This window comes from Thamnophis elegans, chromosome 6 (genome assembly GCF_009769535.1).
Source record: "Thamnophis elegans isolate rThaEle1 chromosome 6, rThaEle1.pri, whole genome shotgun sequence".
NCBI lineage: Eukaryota > Metazoa > Chordata > Lepidosauria > Squamata > Colubridae > Thamnophis > Thamnophis elegans.
This window is the reverse complement of record NC_045546.1, coordinates 21,257,637-21,284,826: the sequence shown is the minus strand read 5'-3', so window position 1 is coordinate 21,284,826 and position 27,190 is coordinate 21,257,637. Positions and strand designations below refer to the sequence as shown.

The 27,190-nt window shown below is 39.9% G+C and overlaps 1 protein-coding gene across 1 annotated transcript in view; it reads left to right on the top strand.

The window, feature by feature from the left end:
* The window catches only part of MIPEP (mitochondrial intermediate peptidase), a 58,651-nt gene extending 43,577 nt beyond the window's left edge, over positions 1-15,074 (top strand). The window contains exons 17-19 of the mRNA XM_032219573.1: positions 9,128-9,249; positions 10,929-11,002; positions 14,868-15,074. Coding sequence (XP_032075464.1) covers positions 9,128-9,249; positions 10,929-11,002; positions 14,868-14,965 — 294 coding nt within the window. The 3' untranslated portion in view covers positions 14,966-15,074. The remainder of the gene's footprint in view (positions 1-9,127; positions 9,250-10,928; positions 11,003-14,867) is intronic.
* Positions 15,075-27,190: the final 12,116 nt, after the last annotated feature.

Here is a 27,190-nt window from a genome sequence, read left to right as displayed (position 1 = left end):
AGAGGGCACACAGGATGAATGTTATTCTCTTTTCTCCAGTTATTATTTTCTGTATTTTGATGTACACTTCATAGAATATCTAAAGGGACATACTCTGACATACATCAATGAGAGAACTTTTAGAATTACATGTAATCTTGTAGGGGGGTTGGTTTTTTTTGTGAGTTGTTAATGTTTTATAGAAAGCAGGTGGTCTATTTTAGAATCAAATACACATTGTTGCCCATTCAGTTTACAGAAACAGAAATTCAAAAAACATATACATTTTTGAATCAGTTTTGAAAATAAATCTAAGCTTTGGAATGCTTGTAATTTACCACTTTGGTTAAGTGTGTTCCCTTTGTATCTTAAAGTACAGGGTAAAACCAGCTTGAAGAAGCTGAGTGTAGGAAAAAAATAATGAAGTGTATATGGGATAAGCCTCTTTGTGGAATGTTCTGTAAAAACTCTGTGGTGGCTGCTTTATAGGTATCATTTCATACATTTAACATTAATTTCAAAATCCCGAGGACTTCTTTTCAAAGAACTTTTCATTTCGGCATCTCAAAAGATACATTATAGATAATGCCACCATATGGAGCCATGATAGCAATAGCAGATAGACTTATATACCGCTTCATAGGGCTTTCAGCCCTCTCTAAGCGGTTTACAGAGTCAGCATATTGCCCCCACAGTCTGGGTCCTTATTTTACCCACCTCGGAAGGATGGAAGGCTGAGTCAACCCTGAGCCGGTGAGATTTGAACCGCCGAACTGCAGATAACAGTCAGCTGAAGTGGCTGCAGTACAGCACTCTAACCACTGCACCATCTCAGCAAACCTATGGCACCCGTGCCTGAAGTGGCATGTGGAGCTATGTCGCCTGGCACATGTGGTGTCACCCGTTCCTCTTCCTGGTTTCCGGCGTGCATGTGCGCATGATGATCAGCTGGCCTTCGTGCATGCGGCAGTGCACACAAGGAAGAGCTTGTGTTCCATTTTGCGGTGTGAGCATGCACACCGGCCAGCTGATTGTTGTGCACAGAAGACTAGCTTACTGGTGTGCATGGGCGTGCCGGAAACCGGAGGTTCATTTTCTGGTGCGCACATGCCCCCAGGTTGTGCCCTCCGGATTGCAGCCCAGATGAGCACGCAAGTGTGTGTGCGCAAACAGCGCACGCCCTTTCAACAGTCGATGCCAAAAAGGTTCGCCATCACTGATATAGAAAATATTAATATTTTAATCCTGTATTTTCACTGTAAGTCACATTGAGTTCAGTAAATCTTACTCCTGAATAGACACATCTGGCTTTTGTATAGAGAGACCCAGATGTCTCTACTTTTGCATGTCTTTTGCAAAGCATTGAAGATCTGGATCTTTCCCTAGCTTTGGGCCAGCAAGTTACGGGAACCTAATTTATTTGGTTTGATTTGTTACGGATGTATAAGCTGCTGCAAGCACAAAATGTTTTCATTGTTATTTTTTTTTTTGACTTTTTAAAACTTATTATTTCAAGTTACATGACTGTCCATCTCAAACTCATATCTCTGGTTAACAGTATTAAAAATATAAAAGTATAGAAAGCAGAAAACAAAACAGCAGCCACACTAAAAACAGGCCCATTAAATTAACCTAACAATAGTAGTAGAACTGAGACGAGGTGGCGCAGTGGTTAGGGTGCAGTACTGCAGGCCACTTCAGCTGACTGTTATCTGCAGTTCAGCGGTTCTAATCTCACCGGCTCAAGGTTGACTCAGCCTTCCATCCTTCCGAGGTGGGTGAAATGAGGACCCAGACTGTGGGGGCGATATGCTGACTCTGTAAACCGCTTAGAGAGGGCTGAAAGCTCTATGAAGCAGTATATGTCTAACTGCTACTGCTATTGCTAACTAAGACTTATATACTCCTTAATAGTACTTTACAGCCCTCTCTAAGCAGTTTACAGAGTTATTGCCCCAACAATCTGGGTCCTCATTTTACTGACCTCAGCAGATGGAAGGCTGGGTCAACTGAAGCCGGTCAGGATCAAACTGCTGGCAGTTGGCAGAATTAGCCTGTAATACTGTATTCTAACCATTGTGTCGCCACCACACATCATAGATAATATATGGGCCAGTTCCCAGCTCCTAAGTCCCAAGTGGGTGATTTTTGTTAGCTGCCCAGAGTCACATGGCAAGTAGGTAGACTACTGAATTAACAAAATTCCAGTTCCATTGAGGCCTAACGGACATATTGGTAACTAGTCTCACTAGCAGTTAAGACTCTCAAATCCCAACTGCTATTATGTCAATCCTGTGCTCCATAATAGCTGGTATATTTCGGTATTCAAGACCCATATGGTATCTTTCTAAAAACACCTAAGTGCTTAACTGCATGTGAAATTCCTTTCCTCTTCTCCAATATAAACTACTACAAAAATATTTATGTCTCTTGTCCTATTTGGTTTATTTATGAGTTGCTAATAAAAGCAGAGAAGCGTTATAAATGGAAACCTTTTAATCTCTTACTTGACTCACTTTTCAAAATGTCATGGGTCTTTTAAAGTCTTCTTTTACAGTTCTATTTTTGAGTCCCATCTATTATTTTTACATATGATTTTAAATCTTTAATTCCCTACACCTGGATTGAGTCTGGTAGGGAAATTTATTTTTCCGTAATCATAGGTTTGCATTATTAAAAGGCAATCATGTTAATGAGCAAAAGGCTATGAAGTATGTCTAAATAGCACTGAATATAACATTACTTTAAATCAAAGTCAACAAATACGCGATAAATCAGTGTCTGCAAATATGTGACCACAGAACTTAGTTCACTATTATATGTACTGAGGATAAATATTATTTCATCCTCTTGTTATTCCGTGTTCTTTTTGTTACTCTGCATAAACTAATTTTAAAAACTAGATTTCAAAAATCGCAGTTAACACAAAGAATTGCTTATTCACATCAGATTAAAAAAAAAAAAAACCCACACCCCATATCAGACTTCTAATTGCACAGAAAGAACACTTAAATAATTTCTAATGCCAGGGTTCACAAGGCTTTCATAAAATTAGAAGAGCAATTAGAAGGCAATTTCGTTTTCTAGGTCATAAAATGCTAGTGTTTTATTCAGTAGCAATGGCAATAGCAGTTAGACTTATATACCGCTTCATAGGGCTTTCAGCCCTCTCTAAGCAGTTTACAGAGTCAGCGAAAGGGATAGGGTTAGAAGCGGTGATTTTAGTTTGGGATCTGTTCAGCATTAAAAAAAATGAGATTTAGGGCTTCAGGTGTTAATCTCTTATTAACAAGGTGACTTAAAAGCCAATTTTAATCTTCAAAGTCTTAATTCTCTTTGGAAATAATCCTGAGCCTTCTACCATTTTTTTTTGTCATTTGTCTTACTTTTATATCCTATACCTTGGCTCACTTCCCCAAAGCATGTATCTCTAATATGATTCGTCTCATTTGTTCCAGTTTTTCGCAAAAATAGCATACATAACTTTCTTGGACTTTGAAAAATGATACCCGTGTTTCCCCCAAAATAAGGCCCTATCTTTTTTTTTGCCATAAAAAAAGGCACCAGGTCTTATTTTGGGGGGCGAGGGTGGGGTATTGTCCACTGACTCACTTCATTTGGAAGCATCACCCCTGCCTCCTTTTACCTGTCAGAGGCCTTCAGGAACTTCTTCAGCTTCGGATAGTTGCAGCCAGAACTCACGCACCCAAGTCCATTTCTTCTGCAGTCAGGAAGGCTTTTCTAAAAGCCTCTGAAGCTGATAACAGAGCTCCAGATCGATCTGTTATCGGCTACAGAGGCTTTCAGGAAAGCCTTGCTGGCTGCAGAAGAAATGGACCGAGGTGTGCGCAGCATGGCTGCAATTATTCGAAAGTAAGTAGTAGGGCTGCTCCACCACCACCCCATCCCCACCCTAGCTTAATATTTACCTGTGCACCCTGGAGTAGGTGGAGTCTTAATTAGGGCTTATATGGGGAGTAGGGCTTATATTGGGCCGACATGTAGAAATCTAGGACTTAAGCTAGGACTTACTTTCTGAGTAGGTTGTATTTTTGGGGAAACACAGTAAACTAGATATACATATATTTGCTCCTGTATATGACACGCTTTCTGGTTATTATTTGTAAATGCAAATTTTTATATAGTTCAGGCTCAAACCTTAATCCAACAAAATTTTGTTAATGCATTATCACAACAAACTATTGGCTTTGAAGTGACATTGTATTGTGGTTCTAAGGAGACAGACAACTAACCTGGGATTTATTATCATATAGATTTCTTAATTGAAGCACTAGACTAACAAAATAGCAAATCAATCATACTGTTCCTTATCCAAAAGGAAACTTCACATTTGTTTGCTATGGACATCTTCTATAAATAGGAATTTGGTAAAAATATTAATAATGTCTTACTGTTCTTTTAGCATTAAACCATATATGCTTAACTTCAGAGATGGTATTCAGCAGGTTCTGACCAGTTCTGCAGAATCGGTAGCGGAAATTTTGAGTATTTTGGAGAACTGGTAAATACCACCTCTGACTGGCCCCACCCCCATCTATTCTCTATACTCAAGTCCCAACTGATCGGGAGGAAATGGGGATTTTGCAGTAACTTTCCCCTGGAATGGTGTGGGAAAGGAGATTTTACAATATCCTCTCCCTGCCATGCACACCAAGCCATGCACACCAAGCCATGCCACACCCACCAAGCCTGCCCACAGAACCAGTAGTAAAACAATTGAATCCCGCCGCTGCTTCACTTACTATTTTAAATGGTGAAACACATTTAATAACTGCATGAAGTTAAAAGCATTTCTATTAATTGAAATATTATTTTTTAAGTTTGTATGCTGTCTAAATTCCAACAACGTTTGAGCAGTTTAAAAGTAAAATTTCAGCCCCAATAATCTAATCTAGTTATGTAGACAACAAAATCAGGTTTTTGTTATCATTGACAAATTAATTCTATGAAATACATTATTTTATCATCTTACATTTTTATAGATGTGCTTCAATTAAAAAATATTTTGGACAAACTAAAACTTCTATAGAGCTTTTCTAAGACATAGTCACATTCTGTTTTAGAGGGGCATCAATAGAAGCACTTTACATGATTTTGGAGCTGGAAAAGGTACTAAAGAATCAAGTGGCCTTAACACCTTATCTATAAGAATGGGACCTAGAATGGTTGGGATTTTTTAGTTCGGAAAAAAGGAACTGAATATAACATATTCAAGATGTTAGAACAGACAAAACAAACTATTTCTTCATGCAGTGCACAATTAGCCTATGGAATTCATTAACTCAATATTTGGTAATGATCACTAACCTGGATAGATTTGAAGGGGGATTGGCTAAAATTATAGAGGATGGGGAAGGGCAATTAGTCTTGAAGAGTTAACTACTAGGTTAGAAGCAGGATCTCTCTCCATCTCAGCATCTCAGAGGCATATAGTAACGTTCCTAAAGAATACTTCATTGGTCAAGCACAGTAGTCACACAAGGAATTTGTCTTCAATGTGTAAGCTCTCACATGCAAAACAACAAAATAATAATATCAAAGTAATCATCATCATCATCATCATCATCATCATCATCATCATCATATCAATAAAGGAAGGTAGAGGAACAGATGTGAAAGATAATAGTAATAGAGCCACACTGCATGGGTAAATATTCTTAGACATGATGCATCTCAGAGACATGTAGTAAGGCACTGAAAAACAAAATTGTATTCTGAAATTCTTAGCCTAATGTTTTTATATTTCTGTTTTTGTTTTAAAATTGTCCTTGTTCATAACACTATAGATCAGGGGTCCCCAACCTGTGGGCCATGGCCCACTCCTGGACCGTGGTCTAATAGCCACCAAGTCGTGTGAGTGGCCAGCCAGTGCACATGCACGGACGGCCCCACTTGACAAGAAAATGATCTACTCTTCTATTCTTGGAAGATTAAGATAAAATAAAAGGAATTTCTTAATCTGCCAGGTTGAGCTTTGTCTAGTCAGTTTCCTTGGGAGGAAGGCAAGTCTCAGCCAGCAGTGGTTCCAGTGCTCTAGAGTTGTCCTCAAGCAAGAGTGGTTTCCTCAGAAAAGGAACATTTGAAAACCACTTCCTTGGAAGATCAAAATAATTCTCTCATTGTCAGGCTCTTGAGGGGTGGGGGGAATCCAAAATTGTTTTAAAAAAGGTATATTTTCACAATTTTGTCAGTCCATTTGGGAAATAATTCAGAACCCCAGTTCTGTTCAAACAATACAGCAAACATTAAACCTTCTCCTCTATGGAAACATTAAACCCTCAGGTGAAAAAGTTTATTGCACATCAAAACTTTTTTTTAAAAAAAACAAAAACCCTTACATACTGTACTCTGTTGTTTAATTTTAAATGTGCTGCGTGTTTTGTATTATGGGAAAGAGACTAGGTAAAGTGGGGGAGAGGGGGGAAGTATACATGCTGCTGCCAAAATATTTTTGCTCTAGATGTAGAATAATCTAAGTTGAAGCTGAAGATATTATCAGACTCTGGTTTAGGAAAGTTACTTGGGGAGAAAAAAAAATGCTGATTTTAATTTGAAAGCTAAAATATGCTTTTTGTTTAATGTCTTCTTTTTATGTTGCATGCAGCCTGCAAGCAATTATAGAAAGAATAGTTGTTTGTTGGTAGAACATAAGGAACACTTTATTTTAGAAGAGCAAGCACTTTATAAAAAACAAGATCAATGACCCTTTGAGAAAAAATGGTAGAGTTTTATCACAGGGAGTAGAATGCTAGATTATTTGGAAACATTGAGAGTAAGTCCCAAATAATAGAATGGTGCAGCATTCTATCTAAGTAACAAGATTTTGGTTAACTATTTTTCTATTTTACAAAAAGAAAAGCTGATTAATTAGCTAATATTAGTGCATGTGATAGATGTGTACAGGTAGTCCTCAACTTACAACCACAATTGACCCCCAAATTTATGTTGCTAAGTGAAACTTTTATTAAATGAGTTTACCCCGTTTGATGGCATTTCTTGCCACAATTCTTAAATGAATCATTTTCAGTTATTAAGTTAGTAACACAGTTGTTGAGTGAATCTAGCTTTGCTATTGACTTTGCTTGTCAGAAAGTTGCCAAAGGTGTCCCCAGGACACTGCAACCATTATAAATAAGAACCAGTTGCCAAGCATTTGAATTTTGATCACATGACATTGGGATCAGAGGTGGTATTTAGCAGGTTCTGACCATTTCTGGAGAACCAGTAGCGGAAATTTTGAATAGTTTGGAGAACCGATAAATACACTTCTGACTGCCCCCCCCCATCTATTCTCTGCCTCCTGAGTCCCAGCTGATTGGGAGGAAATAGAGATTTTACAGTATCCTTCCCCTGCCAGGCTCACTAAACAACGCCCACCAAACTACGCCACAGAACCAGTAGTAAAAAAAATTGAATCCCACCACTGATGGTGATGGTGCAATGGACATAAATGTGAAAAACGGTTATAAGTCACTTTTTCAGTGCCATTGAAACTTTGAACAGTCACTAGTCAAACTGTTGTAAATCAAGGACTATCTGTATATGGACAAATATGCATATAATTCAGCTCTGTTTTTAACACCGATTTAAATTTATCATAATCATGAAATATGCTGTCAATAGCCAGTAGATTCTGTTTAATAGAAATTAAATCCATTAGTAATCACTAACTTCTGTTTTCATTAGCCAGTTAAAAAACTATTAGGACATTTTTTGAATTTTTAGGATTATTTCATTATTTCAACATATATATGTATTTGTATAATATATATATATATATATATATATATATATATATATATATATATATATATATATATATATATATATATATATATATATATATATATATATATATATATCATATTTTTTAGCCCCACTCTCCCTTGGTTAAATTTATTTTTAATGTACCTTTCCACCCTATAGCCATGTTTTTCAATCTTGGCAACATTAAGATGTATGGACTTCAACTCCCAAAATCTCCAGCCAGCATGAACACACATCTCAAAGTTACAGTGTTGAGAAACACTGCCCCAGAGATACCTTACTGGCTTTTTAAACACTGCTCAGAAATGATATTAGCAGTATTTCAAACAGAAACAGAGAATGAATCCATTACAGACAATTAATATTAAAATTAAGAGATAGACATTTGTACAGGAATGGGAAGGTTTCCTTGACAAAGGAAGATATGAATTATTAGGATTGTTAGAACTTGTAAGAGAAAGTACTAATTCAGTCCTGGGAAAGAAAGAAAAGGCATGATTTCATTTGCTATAAGGGGAAATAGAGGAAAACTATTGCAAGCTTTCAAAATTCTGTTTTTATAACCTACCCACAGATGGCACGCAGAGCCCTCTCTGCGGGCACGCCAGCTGTCATCCCAGCTCAGCTCCACTGTGCATGTGCACACGGCTCCCACCAGCCAGCTGGTCTTTGGATCTGTGCTGTGCGGGGGACAGGATGCATGCGTGGGGAGGCTTGCATTGCATTTTGGGGCCCCGTGCCCTGTTTTGTTGTTTCTAGGTTGGTGCAGGAGGCTTTCCACACAAGGCCCCTCGCTCCCTCTTTTGGGCCTGGAACACCTCTTGCACCAGCCTGGAAGCAAAAAAATGGGCGGTGGTCGCGTCCGTATGCATGGAGTGCAGGATGCATGCAGGTGGGTTGCACATGCACGTGGGGGGTCTTACCCACATTGCGGGCATGCACATGCTATGTCATGTGCTCACATGCTTTTGGCATGTGATGACAAAAAGATTAGTTATCACTGACCTACAATGATAAAGTAGAATTTCCATAATCCTTGCGAATTGTCTTCCCTGACCTGGTCTACTTTGAAGGGCTGACAGTAATTTATTTCCATGTTTATATTTGGATAAGTGGGAAAATGTTCTTTGAATGGCAGCAAAGATCTACCTCTACTCTACTTTTGGTATTTGCAGCATTTATACAAGATAAAACAAAATGGCATCTCTAACTTGTAAAGTGACTTTTCTTTAAAAAAATAATTAGTTTAAGAATGACTGACGTACAATGTGTACATGTGTGTGAATGGTTACTTTAGTTTCAGAGCAAAAATCATTGAAAATGACAATTTTTCTCCCTTTTAACTCTGTTTCATGTACAGGCCTGGCAACTCCGATTCAGCCACCTTGTAGGTTATGGCGCTAAATATTATTCCTACCTCATGTCTAGGGCTGTATCATCTATGGTATGGAAGCAGTGTTTTGCACAGGATCCATTCAACAGGTATAAAGTAAACTGCATTTTTTTTAAAAAAAAGAAGTGTTGATTAACCCTCAGGTCTCATTGAACTGTTTCAACTATACTGCTCTTTTTTTCCTTGTTACCATATTTTTTATCAAACCCGGAGTGAAGTATTTATTGCAAATTGAGTTGAGATGGGGACCTATTGTGGCATTGGTTTATATCAGGGGTAGTCAACCTTTTTATACCTACCGCCCACTTTTGTATCTCTGTTAGTAGTAAAATTTTCTAACCGCCCACCGGTTCCACAGTAATGTGATTTATAAAGTAGGGAAGTAACTTTACTTTATAAAATTTATAAAGCAGAGTTACAGCAAACCCCTACTGCCCACCATGAAAGCTGGAACGCCCACTAGTGGGCAGTAGGGACCAGGTTGACTACCACTGGTTTATATAGATGCCCAAATGCACTACACCTCTGGATATGGGAGAAATTCAAGAAGAAAAACATTTTGGGACCTCCGCTGGTGTATTCAGGCATGTAGGGTGTGATAGGATGCTTCCGCTGCTCAGATCTGCTGAAAAATGAGTTAAACTGAGAGTCTCATTCGTGCTATTTTGAATATCCGCTCCATGAAGATTCTGGAAAGTTTACAAAAAAACAATAAATACATATATCCATAAAGGTAACCCAGAACCAAAGGAGTAAAATTGTCTTTAGTTTTTTTTTTTAATGGAATGCAGGAAAGGAAGGGGCCATTTCTCATGAAATTATGTGTTCTGAAGAATGAGGCAACCATAGAGAAGATCTGTCACTGTACCTGTGCCCAAGTTGGCCTTCTTAAAGTAGGAAACACACAGGCTTAGTCAGTTCTGTCAAGGTGGTGCCCGATGCTTCCGCCTTATTGGATTTTACAGTCTGCCAACATTGCTTTTCCTTCTGTTTTTCCTGTTGAAAATAGAAATAGACTTTGTAATAATTATGCAGTGTACAATGGGGCAGGCAGTTAAGGCCATTGCCTTTACTTTTAAAAGTTAAAAGATTAAGGATTTGTGATAGCCATCAGCAGCTCCCTTACTAAGAAAAGATACCTGGTTTGATAGTGGTCCCTGAGGGGAAATGGATGTTTTCTGGATGTTTCCAGGGCACCACTAATTCGTTATACCATATTTTTTGGAATATGAGATGCACCAAGGTTTTGAAAAGGCAAAAAAAAAAAAAAAGGGTTTTGCACTCTGCAGACCTCCCAAAAACGGCCCGTTTTTCGTCAAAAAAGTTGCATGCATAGCTTTTAGGAGGCTTATGCTCCTGGGGGCTGGGGGACAAAATTGAGCAAAAAACGGCTTGTTTTTCGCTCATTTCTGCCCTCCCCAGCCCCCAGGAGCTCTCTGAAAGCCTCCTGCAGGCTCTGCACGCCCATGTTGATGAAGGGGGCAGGGTTTCAGGAGGCAAAAATGCTGTTTTCAGGGTATAAGACGCACCCAGTTTTTCAGCCTCTTTTTTATACTCCAAAAATACGGTAATATGTCTATTGTACTCTATTGTAAATTTATTTATTGAGTGCTTTTCTGGAATGAATATACAAGATATAAATTCTAAATAATTAGATATTTGGTTTTTTGATAGTTTAGTGAGGAACTTGGAGAGAAGCGTGACACAAAGTTGAATCACTGGTTGTGATTGCAGATAACTGGAACCATAATGCTATCTCTTCCTACAGAGCAATGGGTGAACGTTATCGGCAAGAAATGCTGGCACATGGCGGTGGCAAAGAACCGGTGCTCATGGTTCAAGGTAATATAAATATTGTTACCCTTTTATTGCTTTTCCTCAGTATACATTTAGGAATGACCATGCTTTGTAATTCAACATGATTCCAATTGTACCTTTTAAAAATCCTTATGAACATTTGCCATTAAAAAATGCACATGCGCCACTATTGTACACACAAAAATGCATATTCAAGCTAGTTGACTCTTGTAGATACATATTAAAGGCTTCAGTGGAAGATTTCAATTTAGCTAGAAGCATTCCATAGTATTACTAGAAGGAGAAGAAGAATTGGAGAAAGAAAACCAAATATCCGAGGATATTGAGCAATTTACTAGGTACTACTCTAAATTGTGTACTAAAGTTATATTTATGTTGGCAGTTCTAAAGGAATGATTCACATCAGAGAGAAATAGTGTTTTTATAAAGTTTGTTTCTCTAATGTTAAACTATATCGGAATTTTCCTAATGTAACTTTTTAAAATGTTAATGACACAAGAAAGGCGTGTGTGTGTGTGTGTGTGTGTTAGGCTGTGTCTTTTCCTTCTACATATAAAAGAGCAGATGTTCTGAATCATCATTGATTGTTTAAACTACAAAGACAAGTGCATCGTTTCCCAGCATTCTCTGCTAAAAAAAGCAGAGAAGCTATTTAAATTACAGTTTGACTTACCGTATTTTTCAGAGTACGAGATGCACCTTTTTCCCTCAAAAAAAGGCTGAAAATCTGGGTGCCTCTTATACACTGAATACAGCATTTTTTAAACACCCCTTTCACCAAAATGGCCATGCATAGCCTTTAGGGGGTTTTCAGAATGCTCCTGGGGGCTGGGGAGGGCAGAAATGAGCGAAAAATGGGGCGGTTTTTTCCTCAATTTTGCTCCCCCAGCCCCCAGAAGCACTCTATAAGCCCCCTAAAGGCTATGCATGCCCTTTTTTTGACAAAAAGCGGGCCTGTTTCCGCAAAAAACAGGTTAGTTTTTTTGCTCGTTTTTGGGGGGGGCACCCCCCAGGAGCACACTACAAGCCTCCTAAAGGTTATTCATGCCCTTCTTTTGGAAAAAAAAAAAAACAGGCCGTTTTTGGGAGATCTGCAGAGTGTAAAAAAAATTTTTTTCATTTGCCTCTTCAAAATCTTGGTGCGTCTTATACTCTGAAAAATACGGTTGATTGCAGTTGGAAAATACTATCTCTGGATGCAACAAATTTGAGAATATTCTACAAACTATCAAAGTAGGCCGTTTGACCTTTTTTTAGTGTTATGTGATATGTATTAGTCATAGGTAGATGCAGTGACAAAATGCATGCCTCGACTCAAATTATGCCTCTTATGTTACAAATATAAAAGAATGGAGATTGCATCACAAAGTCACGACACACCATTCATCCTTTGAATATCACTGAGATTAGGGCAGACACCGACAGCATTGGTGTTGAAGGCTGTTTTAAATAAACTCTACCCACCTTTGGCGTGACTAAGCCAGATAATGCTTCCAAGCCAGTTAGCAATTAAGGCAAAGAAAAGAGATGCCACAGCATTCAGGTTGGCTGTTCTGTTCTGGGAGTGTCTTTGCTGATCCTGCTAGCCTGTTTTGTTTATGGAAAAGCTCTCTTTTCTCCACAAAAGGCAGCCCTGGAAACACAAAATTTATTTTGTGTATCAAAACCTCATGCCAGCAGTATGAGGGCATTTGTTTTGTATGTGTCCTTTGCCCTTCGATCGTATGAAAAGTTCTGGAACCAGTAAGTCTTTTCTGGGGAGAGGAGGGATGAAGAGACTGGCATTCCTTCATACCAGTCTTTGACTCCTGGCAATCACCTGGACTAATCAATGCAGCTTTCTTGGTGAGATTTCAGAAGCGCTTTGCCATTAACATATACCTAGGACTGGGAGACAGTTCCTGGCCCAAGGTCATCCTGCCTAGGGTGGAACTAGAACTTTTGACTTCTGATTTCTAGCGCAGGGTCTTTAACCACTATACTAGCTGCCTCTCTTCTTTCTTACTTGCACATAAACGTTTGAATCAGGCATGAAAAAGGATTGAAAGAGAAATAGTAGATATTATGAGCCGTGGTGGCGCAGTGGTTAGAGTACAGCTACTTCTGCTGATCACCGGCTGCTAGCAGTTTGGCAGTTCGGCTGTTCAAATCTCACCGGCTCAAGGTTGACTCAGCCTTCCATCCTTCCGAGGTGGGTAAAATGAGGACCCGGATTGTTGGGGGCAATATGCTGACTCTGTAAACCGCTTAGAGAGGGCTGAAATCCCTATGAAGCGGTATATAAGTCTAACTGCTATTGCTATTGCTAGATTGAATCTCACCAGGCTCAAGGTTGACTCATCATTCTATCCTTCCGAGATCGGTAAAATGAGGACCCAGATTGTTGGGAGAAATATGCTGACTAACAACTTCAGTGATTTGCTTAACAACTGTGGCAAAAAAAAAATGTCATAAAAGGAGGCAGAACTTACTTAACTGCCTTGGTTAGCATGGAAATTTGGGGATACATATATTGATGATCCGATATAATTGGTGACTATATCAGATCATCAATGTATCAAGGAGCAAAGTAGCTTTGCTTGAAGTGGGAAATGAGGCAAAGTATTGCAAATTATATATAAATGGCAGGAAACTAGAGCGAGTAGATGAACCTGTGTACTTTGGCGGAATGTTTACGGAAGATGAGAAACAGATGAAAAAAAACAACTGTGATGTGCAGATGTTGGTAGCAAAGATGTGGGTGGTATATAGTCTGTAGAAAAGAATAAATGTTTACCAGAAGGAATGAAAATAGCTGTGTATAAGAATGTACTTCTGCCCACAGTCATATAGAAGAGTGGAATATGTCAAGAGGAACATAAATGTTGAATGCAGTGGGATGAAGTTTGCAGGGTAAAACAAGAACAGATAGGTTAAGAATGAATTGTTGCTGAAGGAATGTATATTGAATGCAAAAGTGACTGATGAGCACAAAAGAACTATTGAGGTGGTTTGTTCCCCTAGTGAACATGAATGAGGATTGTAGGCTTGTATGGTATTCCTAAAAGTATTCTTTATTGTCGCCTTCAATCTAACGTATATTTTTAAGCCCAGAAAAGACATAACTTCTTTTAAAGAACTATTGGCAGGTCTCCACCTGCCCGTTAGATTTAGCAGGTAAGGCCTGCTCCATGTCCCTTCCATGAAACAATATCATCTTGTTGGACTTGGGAGTCATGCCTTGTAAACATGTCTCTGGAAATAATGAATGGCCCCAACATTCTTAGTTTTTCACAACACAAGATGTTAAAAACCCATCTCTTCCGCCAACTCTGCTGGTTAATGTTGCCTCACTACAAATTGGAATTGCTATTTGTGATTTCAGTCATTTACAATTTGGATTAAATTGTTGCTGTCTAGAGTTACTGCCATGTGATAAGCAGCGATAGAAATTGGGCGGGAGGGACGGAGGAATGACATCAAATCCAAAACCTGCTTTCCAGATTTAGATCTGAATACTGCATGTCTCTAGAAAATAGAATTGCAAGATAAATATTTGGAAGAAGAATGAATAGTTCAAGACGAAGGACAGGTTTATATTTTCTTAACATTTCTTTTGAAAATAGTAGATTTAATCCCTTGTTGCTATTTGGGGAATAAAGTGTTAGTTGTTGATAATTTGGCATTTCCAATTCAATTCCCTGATTTCAGGTTTCAAGGCATAAGACCCGGAAAGCTTTGTTATGACAATTCACTGTGGTGGGACTTGTTTTTTTTTTTTTTACCATGTTTTTTATTTATTTTTTGTTACTGTGGTGGGACTTGTACTTTCAGTTATGGTTAATTTTTATCAGGTGTTTAGAATCAACATTCAATTCATTCTAAGTTATCTCCCTTTCATATTTCCTAGGTATGCTACAGAAGCAACCATCAGTGGAAGATTTTGTGGAAGCTCTTGTATCGGACTTAGATCAAGACTTTGAAACGTTCTTTATGGATTCTGAATAACAGAGAAGAATATTCTGAAAGTTTTTGAATGTATTGACAGTGTACATAGAAGTTGGCTTTTGTAAAAACAAGGTGTATATCAAATAAATGCTTTACTTGAAAAGTAAAATGGCTGGTTTTTTTTTCTTTATAGAAAGATAAGACCTTAAGCATGTTTTGTGCAGCATTCACTTATTTGGGATTATTTTTATTTGCTTATGTGTATACTAAAATAACTGCTTCTCTCACACAAGTTCAGAAAAATCAGACGTGTTATATGTCCTCAGTACAATAAGCAGGTTTCATACATACCCATCGCCAACATGCCATGTACAAAGGTTAAGTCAGTGTTTCTCAACCTTGGCGACTTTAAGTCCTGGGAACTTCAACTCCCAGAATTCCCCAGCTGTGCTGGCTGGGGGATTCTGGGAGTTGAAGTCCCCAGGATTAAAGTTGCCAAGGTTGAGAAACACTGGGTTAAATGGTAGTAAGCAAAAGAAAATACACCTAAATCTAGTTTACGTAAACACCATTTATCATACCTCAACTTACTTTTTCATTCTTGATTGTACCATGTATTCATCTACTTCTTTCTATTGGTCTTTTGTTCTCTACATTTCTTGTCATTTTCTTTTTAAGGATTTCATCAACCCTACACAACCATGATCCCCCCCCCCACCTCTCATTCTGTTCTGTCAGAGTTTGTTGCATACATTCAACTCCAGAGAGCACCTACAGATAACTGATTCAGCTGGGTTCATTAACTTCTTTATATACATAAGAATAGATGAATAAATGTACAATACCAACAGGTGGTTCTTCCAAGTAAACACAAGGCAGGAGCGTTACAGGCAAACACAAGCAGTTAGTTTCATATCAGCAGACAAGCCCAGACGGAGTGCTAGTTTACTTCTCAGAGCAGCAGACTCAGAGCTTACAGACTAATTTCAGTTTCAATTCTCAGTTAAGCCATGCCCAGACTCAACCTTAAGTTTCTGTTTCAATTCTTTGCACAGACTCAGAAAGTTTAAGCTCCCATTGGCTGACTTAGTTGCTATGCTTATTCATTGGCTGACCTTTTTCCCATGTCTCTTGACGGTCATGAATATTTAAACATGTTCTCTCTTTTCTCATATATTTGTTTTAGGGTCCAATCCTTGTTCAATCCTTCTGTATGATTAAATCACCCGAATGTGCTGCTTTCATACCGGTCATCCCCTTTTATGTTCAATCAACATTCATTCTTCTCTTACCACATAACATTTCTTTCTGAAGTATCCCATTCCTGCTACATTGAACTTCCTGTTATGTTCCTCAACTGAGTGCCACATAACAAAGGGAGCAACTGATTTCCTTTATGCAGCTTTGGGAAAACGTTGACTGCTCTGAACCTTCGCATGTCTTAATTTTCCCCCAGTTAGTTTGCCATTCATCACAAGGCTGAATCACTAGCATGAAAGCATTCATAATTCCCAGGTCACCAAAAGGCCATATCTTGAACAAGAAAGATACAATAAGATGAAAATACAGAATCCCATCTGGCAGTTTCATGAAGGAGACAGAGCACAGCATCACTACTAATTAGAAAACAAGGGAAAATAATAATGCATTAGCTTCAAGGAATGCAAGGGAATCAGTGTCTACGTGTCTGTATTCCTAATGAAACTTGCTGCAGAGTACACAAATAAAAAAGTTGCATATATATTTAAATATGCTTAAAGAAAGGTCAGCAGTTCAGCGGTTTGAATCCCTAGCATCGCATAACGGAGTGAGCTCACGTTACTTGTCCCAGCTTCTGCCAACTAGCAGTTCGAAAGCACATAAAAAATGCAAGTAGAAAAATAGGGACCACATTTGGTGGGAAGGTAACAGCGTTCCGTGCGCCTTTGGCATTTAGTCATGCCAGCCACATGACCATGTCTTCGGACAGCACTGGCTCTTTGACTTTGAAGCGGAGATGAGCATTGTCCCCTAGAGTCTGGAAAGACTAGCACACATGTGCGAGGGGAACCTTTACCTTAATACTATTTTTCTTTGCAACTGGGATAGATGCTCAAGGTTCAAAATGATTATGCCTAAATTGATTAAATCAGGTTGCTGGACTCAGAAAGCAGTTTTGTCTCTTTGAAGTTCTCTTTTAAGTCTTGCATTTGATTTCAATACTCTACTCCCCAATGTATAGGTCAGGGGATGAAAATGAGGAAAGCAAAGAGGAAATTAACACTGAATGAAACAATGCACTGTTAAAAGTATCTGGGAGCAGAAAAAAGCAATGTTAAATATTTTGTTTTCCTTGTGAGTTGCAGGCCAGAGGATCAATGCTGGCTGGATCACTTTATGCAAGAAGTAGCTGTCTCCCCCCCCCCCCCCCCCCCCACTTTCCAGTGGCAAGCTCTTGTGGTTGCCCAAGGCACATAATTTTGTTCCTTAAAGCCTTTTCTAAGCTTTACAAGTATGTTTTTAAAGCTTGTCGCTCAGGGGCTGCTTCCCATTTCCAACAATCTATGTAGGGCACTCCTTTTTCAAGCGCATCGATGCAGTTCTTCTTTGCCATTCTGATCCTGTTGTTGTTTAAATAGAAGAGTCCATGCGTGCTTAACATGCTTCCATCACAATGGCAGGAAGTCATGCAATTAATTGAGCACGTTAATGCTTTGCACTTAATTTGGCTCTCACTATAACTGTGGGGAACGAATCGTATTTTCTTTTAAGTAGAAGGTTTTATGAAGAGTACAGTTCATTTTAAATTATTAGATTTAGGTTGCAATAAATAGGGTTAGAACAGGGTTGTCAAACTCAGTTTCATTGAGGGCCACATCAGGGTTGTGTTTGACCTCGTGAGGCTGGAGTGGACATGGCCAATTCGATGTCACTCATGTCAGCCCCTGTGGGGACCCGAGCACACTCTCAGCGAAAACGGGCTCCCAATCTCCATTTTTGGCTGTGACTGCCTCCTGAAACCTTCTGCCAGCAAAAACAGAACTGGGGAGGGCCATGCGGGCCGGGCCCTCGTTTCCCGGTCAGCCCCATTCCATCTTAAAGGGCCAGATCTAAGTACCCCATGGGCCGGATGTGGCCTGCGGGCCTTGAGTCTGATACCCTGTGTTACCATTTCCCCTCAAAAATAAGACAGGGTCTTATTTTCTTTTGACCCCTGAAATAAGTGCTTGGCCGTATTTTCAGGGCGGGCTTATTATTTTTGAGGTGCAGGAGGCAGCGAGCGTGGTCACCTCATGGCTGCTGCTGTGTTGCAATATTTTGGGGGAGGGCTTATTTTAGCTCATGTGCTCAAAAGCCCGATGGGCTTATTATCCAGGGAGGTCTTATTTTCAGGGAAACGGTACAATAATGACAGAACCAACACTAGCCTTTCGTTTTCTACACAGAAAAGAGTGACAAACTCATACTCTTGTTTAGACTATTGCACCACACACTACGTGGGTTGCCTCTACAGAGTATTTAGGAATGCAGAATGCGGTTGTGTGGGTAATAAATGGTGCCAGATATACAGTACATACAATCCCATTTCTTCAAGAGCTGCATTTGTTACCAGATTGTTTCTGGGAGCAATTCAAGGTTGTGGTTGTCACCTTTAAAGCCCTACATAGCTTGGGACCAGGTTACCCGAGGAATTGCCTTTTTCCACCATTTCTATTTTGTTTTTCCTGTCCTAAATAATGAAAGGTTTGATTTCCTGACTTCCTGTTTGAATTGCTTGATTCTGGTGGATCAATGACTGATCCCTTCCACCTCAATTTCCTGATCCCTAAGACACCAGTTTCAGTTATGGGTTTCCAATTTATTTTACTACCGGTTTGCTTCTGCGTGCGCGCACAATGCTTCTGCGCATGCACAGAAGCACCCAGGCGGTTGGGTGGAACCTCCCACCACCACCACTGTCGGTTCGCCCGATCTGGGGCGAACTGGCATAAACCTATCTCTGATGAGTTTGTAATTGGTTTGTTTCACTGTGTTGAGCTTTCTCATGTTCATGTTTGTTATGTTCTATTTTTTCCCCAGATGGCGACATCAAAAAGAAAGGCGTTTATCTAGCCACCTTATGATGCCATTAGTACTCCAAAAGATCATCATTTCATCCTCAATAGCATGTTTATTTTAATTTGTTTAAGGTTTTTACCCCCACCTTTATTATCTTTTATAAATAACTCAGATGGTGAACATGCCTAATATTCCTTTTTTTTCTCCTATTTTCCCCACACCAATCCTGTGAGGTGAATTGGGCTGAGAGAGAGTGACTGGCCCAAGATCATCAAGCTGGCTTTCATACCTAAGATGGGGCTAGAACTCACAGTCACCTGGTTTCTAGACCAGCACCTTAACCACTACACCAAACTGATTCTGATGAGGAATTTATGCTCATATTGAGTTTATACCTGAAGGGCCCATCAACTGACATTATATTGTCAATCATTTTAGATTTTTCTAGCTACGTGGTTTTCTTGTAAAAATACAAGAGTGCTTTGTTATTGTCTTACAATACAATACAATAGCAGAGTTGGAAGCGACCTTGGAGGTCTTCTAGTCCAACCCCCTGCCTAGGCAGGAAACCCTATATCGTTTCAGACAAATGGCTATCCAACATCTTCTTAAAGACTTCCAGTGTTGGGGCTTTCACAACGTCTGGAGGCAAGCCGTTCCACTGATTAATTGTTCTAACTGTCAGGAAGTTTCTCCTCAGGTCTAAGTTGCTTCTCTCCTTGATGAGTTTCCACCCATTGCTTCTTGTTCTACCCTCAGGTGCCTTGGAGAATAGTTTGACTCCCTCTTCTTTGTGGCAACCCCTGAGATATTGGAACACTGCTATCATGTCTCCCCTAGTCCTTCTTTTCATTAAACTAGACGTACCCAGTTCCTGCAACTGTTCTGCATATGTTTTAGCCTCCAGTCCCCTAATCATCTTTGTTGCTCTTCTCTGTACTCTTTCTAGAGTCTCCACAACTTTTCTACATCGTGGTGACCAAAACTGAATGCAGTATTCCAAGTGTGGCCTTATAAAGTGGTATTAACACTTCACGTGATCTTGATTCTATCCCTCTGTTTATGCAGCCTAGAACTGTGTTGGCTTTTTTGGCAGTTGCTGCACACGGCTGGCTCTTATTGAAATGGTTGTCCACTAGGACTCTTCTCCAAACAATATTCATTGATGCCTTTGCCATTGTCACTAAAGTGATCGTCTGCCTCCAGCATCTTCCTATATTACTGTTCCTAAGTGTTAGGATGGCCTTGGGTGACCCTACTGGGAATATATACTGTTAGCTTAGAGCTTGTCCAGAATGCAGCCGCGCAAGCGATCGTGGGTGCACCTCGGTTCACCCACGTAACACCTATCCTCCGCGAGCTGCACTGGCTGCCTATTGGTCTCCGGATATGCTTCAAGGCGCTAGTCGTCACTTATAAAGCCCTTCATGGTATTGGACCTGGGTACTTGAGAGACCGCCTGCTGCCAATTACCTCCACTAGACCGATTAGATCCCACAGATTAGGCCTCCTCCGAATTCCATCCGCCGGCCAGTGTCAACTGGCAACTACCCGGAGGAGAGCCTTCTCTGTGGCTGCTCCGACCCTCTGGAACGAACTCCCCGTGGAGATCCGAACCCTCACCACCCTCCAGGCCTTCCGCAAAGCCCTTAAAACCTGGCTGTTCCGACAGGCCTGGGGCTAAAGAATTGTTGCCCCCGTCTCGAATGGTATGACTGTTGTGTGTTTTAAATTATGTATTGTTTTGTGTTGTTTTAATTTTTGTTTGTATCCCCCTTCCCTGGTTTGAGTTGTGAGCCGCCCTGAGTCCCCTTCGGGGGAAAAGGGCAGCATATAAATAAAATAAACATTCAAACCATTCAAACATTCAAACTCTAATGTTTTTCACTCATCCCAAGAGGGAACACACCTGCCACAACGAGGCAGCACAACATAGTACAGCATGACCTGGTGGTGCAATGGTTACAGGGCAGTTTTGCCGGCAAACTCTGCCCACAGTCTGTAGTTTGATCCTGATTGGGCTCAAGGTTGACTCAGCCTTCCATCCTTTCAGTGGTCATTAAAATGAAGACCCAGATTGTTGGGAGCAGTATGCAAAGTTTCAAGGTTGTGAACCATCAGGAGACTGCTATAAAATGCTATGGGGTGGTATATAAGCCCAAATGCTATCGCTACTTAGGGGCATAGCTATGTGGACCCCATATCAATGCTGCCACTTGTTTCTTCTCTGCCTTGAGGATACAAAGTCAGGCTCTATAATAGGGGCGTCAAACTGGCAGCATTACATCACATGACCTAGCGTGACTTCCCCCCCTTCGCTAAACCAGGGGTGGGTGTGGCCAGTGTGTGATGCTTCGGGGACTGAAACGGAGCTTCAAACATGCCGCTAATCAACTCAGGCAGCTCCAGTGAGTACAGCAGGGGTGCCGCGGAACTCAGCTGGGCAGCGTGAGCGGGGGGAACGAGCTAGAAAGTTAGTTATAAATGGACAGCTTAGTACAAGGGCGGGTGGGCGGCCCCAGTCAGCGATCACAGCTAAAGGTTCACCCGAACCTGTGCAACCATGGAGCAGCCAACCACGGGTTTGACATCCCTGCTCTATAAGAACAATTAGTTTCTAACTGATGGTTATGAGGCCCAGCAAGTTTCTATCCAGGATTTGTACTGAGCATTATTTTGGTTAAGTTTATGCAACATGCTAAACCAGGATTTGATTAAATATGCTTTGCTGAACAAGACGTAGTGACCTGGTTTGCTCATTATGTTAAACAAAAACTAAATGACATTTTTAATCCAGGTTACTAACGGGCATACTCTGCAAGGTTCAATAGGCTTGCCAGTTCCCAAGGTCTTTTCAAGAATTGAAGGCAGTCTTCTCTTTTATTAATTTCAGCCTATAAACAGAGCCAATTATACAATGCTAATTGGATCCTGGAAGAGCTGAGAACTGGGCTGAATTAGCCTATGACTGATTTGATTATCTTTTCTGCGATTGCATTTATGCATTTAACACATCTTTATACTGTTCTTCATTCTGATTAGGATCTGAAAATTCTACTCAATCACAACATATTGCCCCTCTTTGAACATTCGCCTAATTGAATGTTCTCAGACCTTCTTGGAGGAAACACTGGAGAGAGAAAGAGTGTGATTGAAGAAATAACATCAAAGCTTGATGCTTCTTTTGTTGATTTTATGAACAAAGCCGGCCATCCTGCCAGCAGGATTTCATAATAGAAAACCTTTATAAGAAGCATGACAGATAGCAAGAGAGTTCAGAGCTGTTTTGTAATAAATAAATAAGGCAACCAGATCTGGGCTGTGAAGAATTACTCTCTTTGCTGGTGGGTTGATCCAGATTGGTTGATATGGTCACTCTGTGCTAAAAGTAAAAAAACATGTGGATGGATATTATGATTCATGAATCATTCGAAACAGTTGCAGCTCTTTTTAGTTTAGAAAAGCTTAGAGTTTTTCTTTCTTTCTTTCCCCTCTTCCTCTCTTTCTTGCTTAAAGCTTTGAAGATGGTGGTAGTGATTATTGTTAAACACTGGAACAAAAGGCAAAGATGGAGCAAAAATTTAAACAGCTGCTTAGCTTTAGGCCTTTATGAATAGTCTCTGAGAAAGAGCATAAATCAAGCATGTGTTTGTGTGTTTGCAGAACAACAGGAGACCAAGTTAGTTGGCTTTGGTACTTGCAATAAATGCAGAGATAGTATTCAGCCAGTTCAAACCGCTTCACCCGAACTGGTAGCACCAAACTGCGGGTGTCCCTCCCCCCTGCCCCCTCCCCGGCTCCAAACTGTCCTACGTAGCTTCATTTTCGACGTCACATGCATGCTGCACAAGCAAAGTGCATGTGGGAGGCGTGCACACAAGTGTGTGCGTGCATGTGCTCACATTTGCAAACCAGTGGTAAACCTAAGTGAATCCCACCACTAAATAAATGCCTGCTGCATTTAATATCTCCATTTAGCTGACTCTCTAGTTTGAAAAATAATTTTGGAATCCATCCACTCCCATTTGAAAATCAACCGTATCTTTTTGAGTGGCACTGAATTGGGAAGCAAACACTGACTGCCTTTTGACTTATGGCCACAATTGAAACCATGTTGCTAAGCAAGACAGTTGTTAAGTGAATCGTGGTTTTGCAACCTTTCTGCCACTGTCAAGCGAATTGCTGCAGTTAATTTAATTATGTGATTGTTAAGCAAATCTGCCCCCCCCCCCAATTGACTTTGCTGGTCAGAAATTGGTTGGAAAGGTTGCAGATGGTGATCACATGCCCCTGGGATGCTGTAACCCTCATAAATAAATAAATTCAGCCAAGCACCTGAATTTTGACCATGTGACTGTGCAGAAATTATAGTATGAGGACCAATTGTAAGTCACCTTTTTCAGTGCTGTTGAAGGGTTGTTAAACAAATGGTTGTAAGTTGAGAACTAGTTGCACCATAAATTTTCTTAGGAGAGATGTTCTATGGAGATTCTCAGTCATCCAGGTCATGGTTGTACAAAGGTGCTTTTTTTAAGAGGCAACTGGACTTGGTTGTTTTTCTTTGAAGACGTTTCGCTTCTCATCCAAGAAGCTTCTTCGGCTTCATCCAAGAAGCTTTTTTAGCTTCAAAGCTGCAGAAGCGTCTTGGATGAGAAGCGAAACATTTTCAAAGAAAAACAACAAAGTCCAGTTGCCTTTTGAAAAAGCACCTTTGGGGCAATCCTTAGGGGAGAGAAAATACTTAGTTCAATAGAACAAAGATTGAAATGTCGACATAAATTGCAACTATCAGCTGCACATAATCATCATGATGAGATAAGTGGTCATAAAATTTGAACTAATCAGTGAAGCACTGTCAATTTTCCTTTTTAAAATGTTTTTGTCTTGTTCTCTACTCAACTGGAAATCTGAAATAAAGGCACATGTGTCCTTTGATTGCTGGAAACATGGAAAACCCAAGGAACAACCTCTTTTACTAAAGAAGAAAAATGTTTATTTGTTTAGACTTAAGTTTGTTCTACTCAACCACTGTCAATTACAAACCACAATTTACAGCATGAACTTCACTCATGGATTACCAAAATATTTGTGATATCCCTGGATGACAGCTCTGAAACCAATGTATCAACTTAAAAGAAAGCTGATATACCACAAACTTGCCAAAATTTAATATTCTCGTATGACATGTTGATATTCTTATTTGAGATTCTGTAAAGATCCACAAATGACATTGCTGAAATTTCATGAGATTTGAAGAACACATGAGATTTGGGCATTTTTTTTAAAGTAAGATGAGTGTTTGTTGGTTGTTTCATATCTTCTCTAGTTGTTCCTTTATTTTTTTACTTATTTATAGCAGCTACAGTGACATGCGGTGAGGTTTATAGCTGGTGAGGCACTGACACAGGGGTTTCAAATTTTTTTAGACTTGTGGACTTCAACTCCCAGAATTCCACAGCCAGGCATGCTCAGTTCCTATTTAAAGTGACAGCATTTTCCCCCCTTGCAAAATAAGTTTTCCTTCATTCTTTTTCTTCTCCCTCCCCCTCCTTCCTCCCTCTCTCCCTCCCTCACCCCCCTCTCAAACAGACACACAAACAGAGAACTTGGATTCCTCTCTCACTCACTCACTTTCAAACAAACACAAACACAGAAGTTGGATTGGATATATTTTCCAATGGCTGGAAAGCAGCTCCTCTGCCATACCCCTCCTTCCCCTGCTGCCTTCCGATCTGAGCCTTTGATTGCAGGTGGAGCCACGTTGCCTTTTCAAACTTGTAATCAGTGAAGCTGGGCTTATATACTTTTATCCAGGTGTGTGTGTGTGTGTGTGTGTGTGTGTGAAAAGGCAACATGGTTCTGCATGCAATCAAACTTTTTGAATTCCTCCCCCCTCCCCACACATGGACCTTTTCCAGCTGTTTCAGAGAGGATTTCAACTCTGCTCTTGCCTGCCATCATGAAAAGAAAATAAATGTAAAAGGAGAAAGGCAAGAGCTCTGAGGTCAGACTGAGCTAGTTGCTCCCAGAGAAAAAAAAGCCTCTAAAAAAATTCCCTCTACAGGAGGCGAGAGAACCACGTGCCTCCTTTGCATAAGGAATTTTTCGCCTTTTAACCCTTGCTTAACTCTGCTCAGGTGATTATAAAGATAGACTAAAGGAGGCACGTGATTCTCTTGCCTTCTCCTGCAGTTAAGCACTAAGCAGAGTCATCCACTGTGACTCTGGCAGCAACTACCTCAGCCTTTTTCCTTTTAATTTTTTTTTCTTTTCATGATGACAGTGGTGAGGCCCTGCCTCCCCTGCCTCCCCTGACTGCACATCCCTGCCTCAAACTCAATTAAAATTAAAAGGATCAAAATTAAAAAGTGGCTTGAAGAAATAACAGGGAATTACATAGATTGGAAGTCAGAACTATTTCTATTGGGTATAATCACAAAAAATTACAATAGAGAAATACAATACTAAACTCTTCATATCATAACTGCAGCCAGAATAACGTATGCCCAAAATTGGAAAAAATAATGTAGTACCAAAGGAAGATGAGGTGATAAAAAACTTTTTAGAGTGTGCGGAGATGGACAAACTGATGAAAGAAAAGCAAGGAAAGGAGGAATCGGAATACTATTTAACATGGAACAAATGGTATAAATGGTTAGAGGACAGAAATAAGAAATAGGGAAATATAAAATAGTGATGTAGTAGAAGCGTTAGGATATAGTGATAAGATAAGATATAGTTAAGATATGTGAAGATATAGTAGCTAAATGATAGCAAGTATATAAGGTACAATATACCGTATTTTTCGGAGTATAAGACTCACCTTTTCCCTCAAAAAAGAGGCTGAAAATCTAGATGCGTCTTATACACTGAATACAGCATTTTTGGCTCCAAAAACCCCACCCCCTTCACCAAAATGGCCATGCATAGCTTTTAGGAGGCTTTCAGGGAGCTCCTGGGGGCTGGGGAGGGCAGAAATGAGCAAAAGATGGGCCGTTTTTTGCTCAATTTATTTATTTATAAAACTTTTGCCCCCCCCCCCCAACCTCCAGGAGCACTCTATAAGCCTCCTAAAGGCTATCCATGCCCTTTGTTTGACAAAAATGGGCCCATTTTTGCAAAAAAAAAGGGGGGGTCATTTTTGGGAGGTTTGCAGAGTGCAAAAACTTTTTTTAAAATTTGCCTCTTCAAAACCTTGGTGCATCTTACACTCCGAAAAATACGGTATGTAAAGTGATATTCTGACACAAACAGACAAGTATAAATAAGTATGGAATATTTGTTTTCGTAGATTTTCACGGGTGTAGGTATGCTGCTCTTGTTGTATTCGGGTCTTTTCCTGTGTAAGATTAAGATTGACAATCTCAATCTTACACGGGGAAAGACCCGAATACAACAAGACCAGCAAGTATGGAATAGTATACACAAATAATTAAAGAACAAGGGGACCACAAATGTACAAGATGAATGTATAGGAGGGAAATTGTAAAGACATACCAATATGGAACTCCTGTATGATGTTGTTTTAATCTATGTTTTGTTCTGTTTATGTATGTATGTGTTTAAAATAAAATAAAATTTAAAGAATTGCCCATCCCTGGTCTAAATTTCCTTCTCCTTCCCCCCCTCCACAGAACAGCTGCTCATTGCATCTAATTCTGCCATTAAATACATAAATAAGAATAATTTCATTCTTGTTCTAATTGCGAAGGAACCCTTTTAAGGAGAAGTCTTTGATGTGACCATTTTTTAAACCTCTGTAACTAGTAATTTACATGCCACACAGTAGAAACCAATTGCACCTTGAGAGAGAGATGGATTATAGAGACAGAACAATAATTATACCTTTCCTGTTTTAACTGCTCCTGATTATGGCTTACTGATAAATCCAGAGGGGTGGGGTGGGAAGCAGAACTGCGAGCTTCAAAGGTATTTGTGAATACGTTTACCTCCTGCCCCTTTAGCCTGGCTGCCTTCTGGATTCTTTTGAATAAACTGAATGCAAAGGAAGAATGGGGTCCACCGGACTAGGTAAATAAAACACAGCTGTGTTTTGCAAACACACCTTTTCATCCTCTTCAAGCAGAGTTAATGTTTTATAGTTTGCCTTCTGATATGGCTCAGTCAGTGGCTGAGATGAATGAGTTGGCCCCTGAGCTGGAATCAGCTATTTTTGATTTCGGGTGGATGCAGATTTTAGGCTCATTCCTTTCTCAAGACATACTGTACATATTGTTGTGCCTGTAT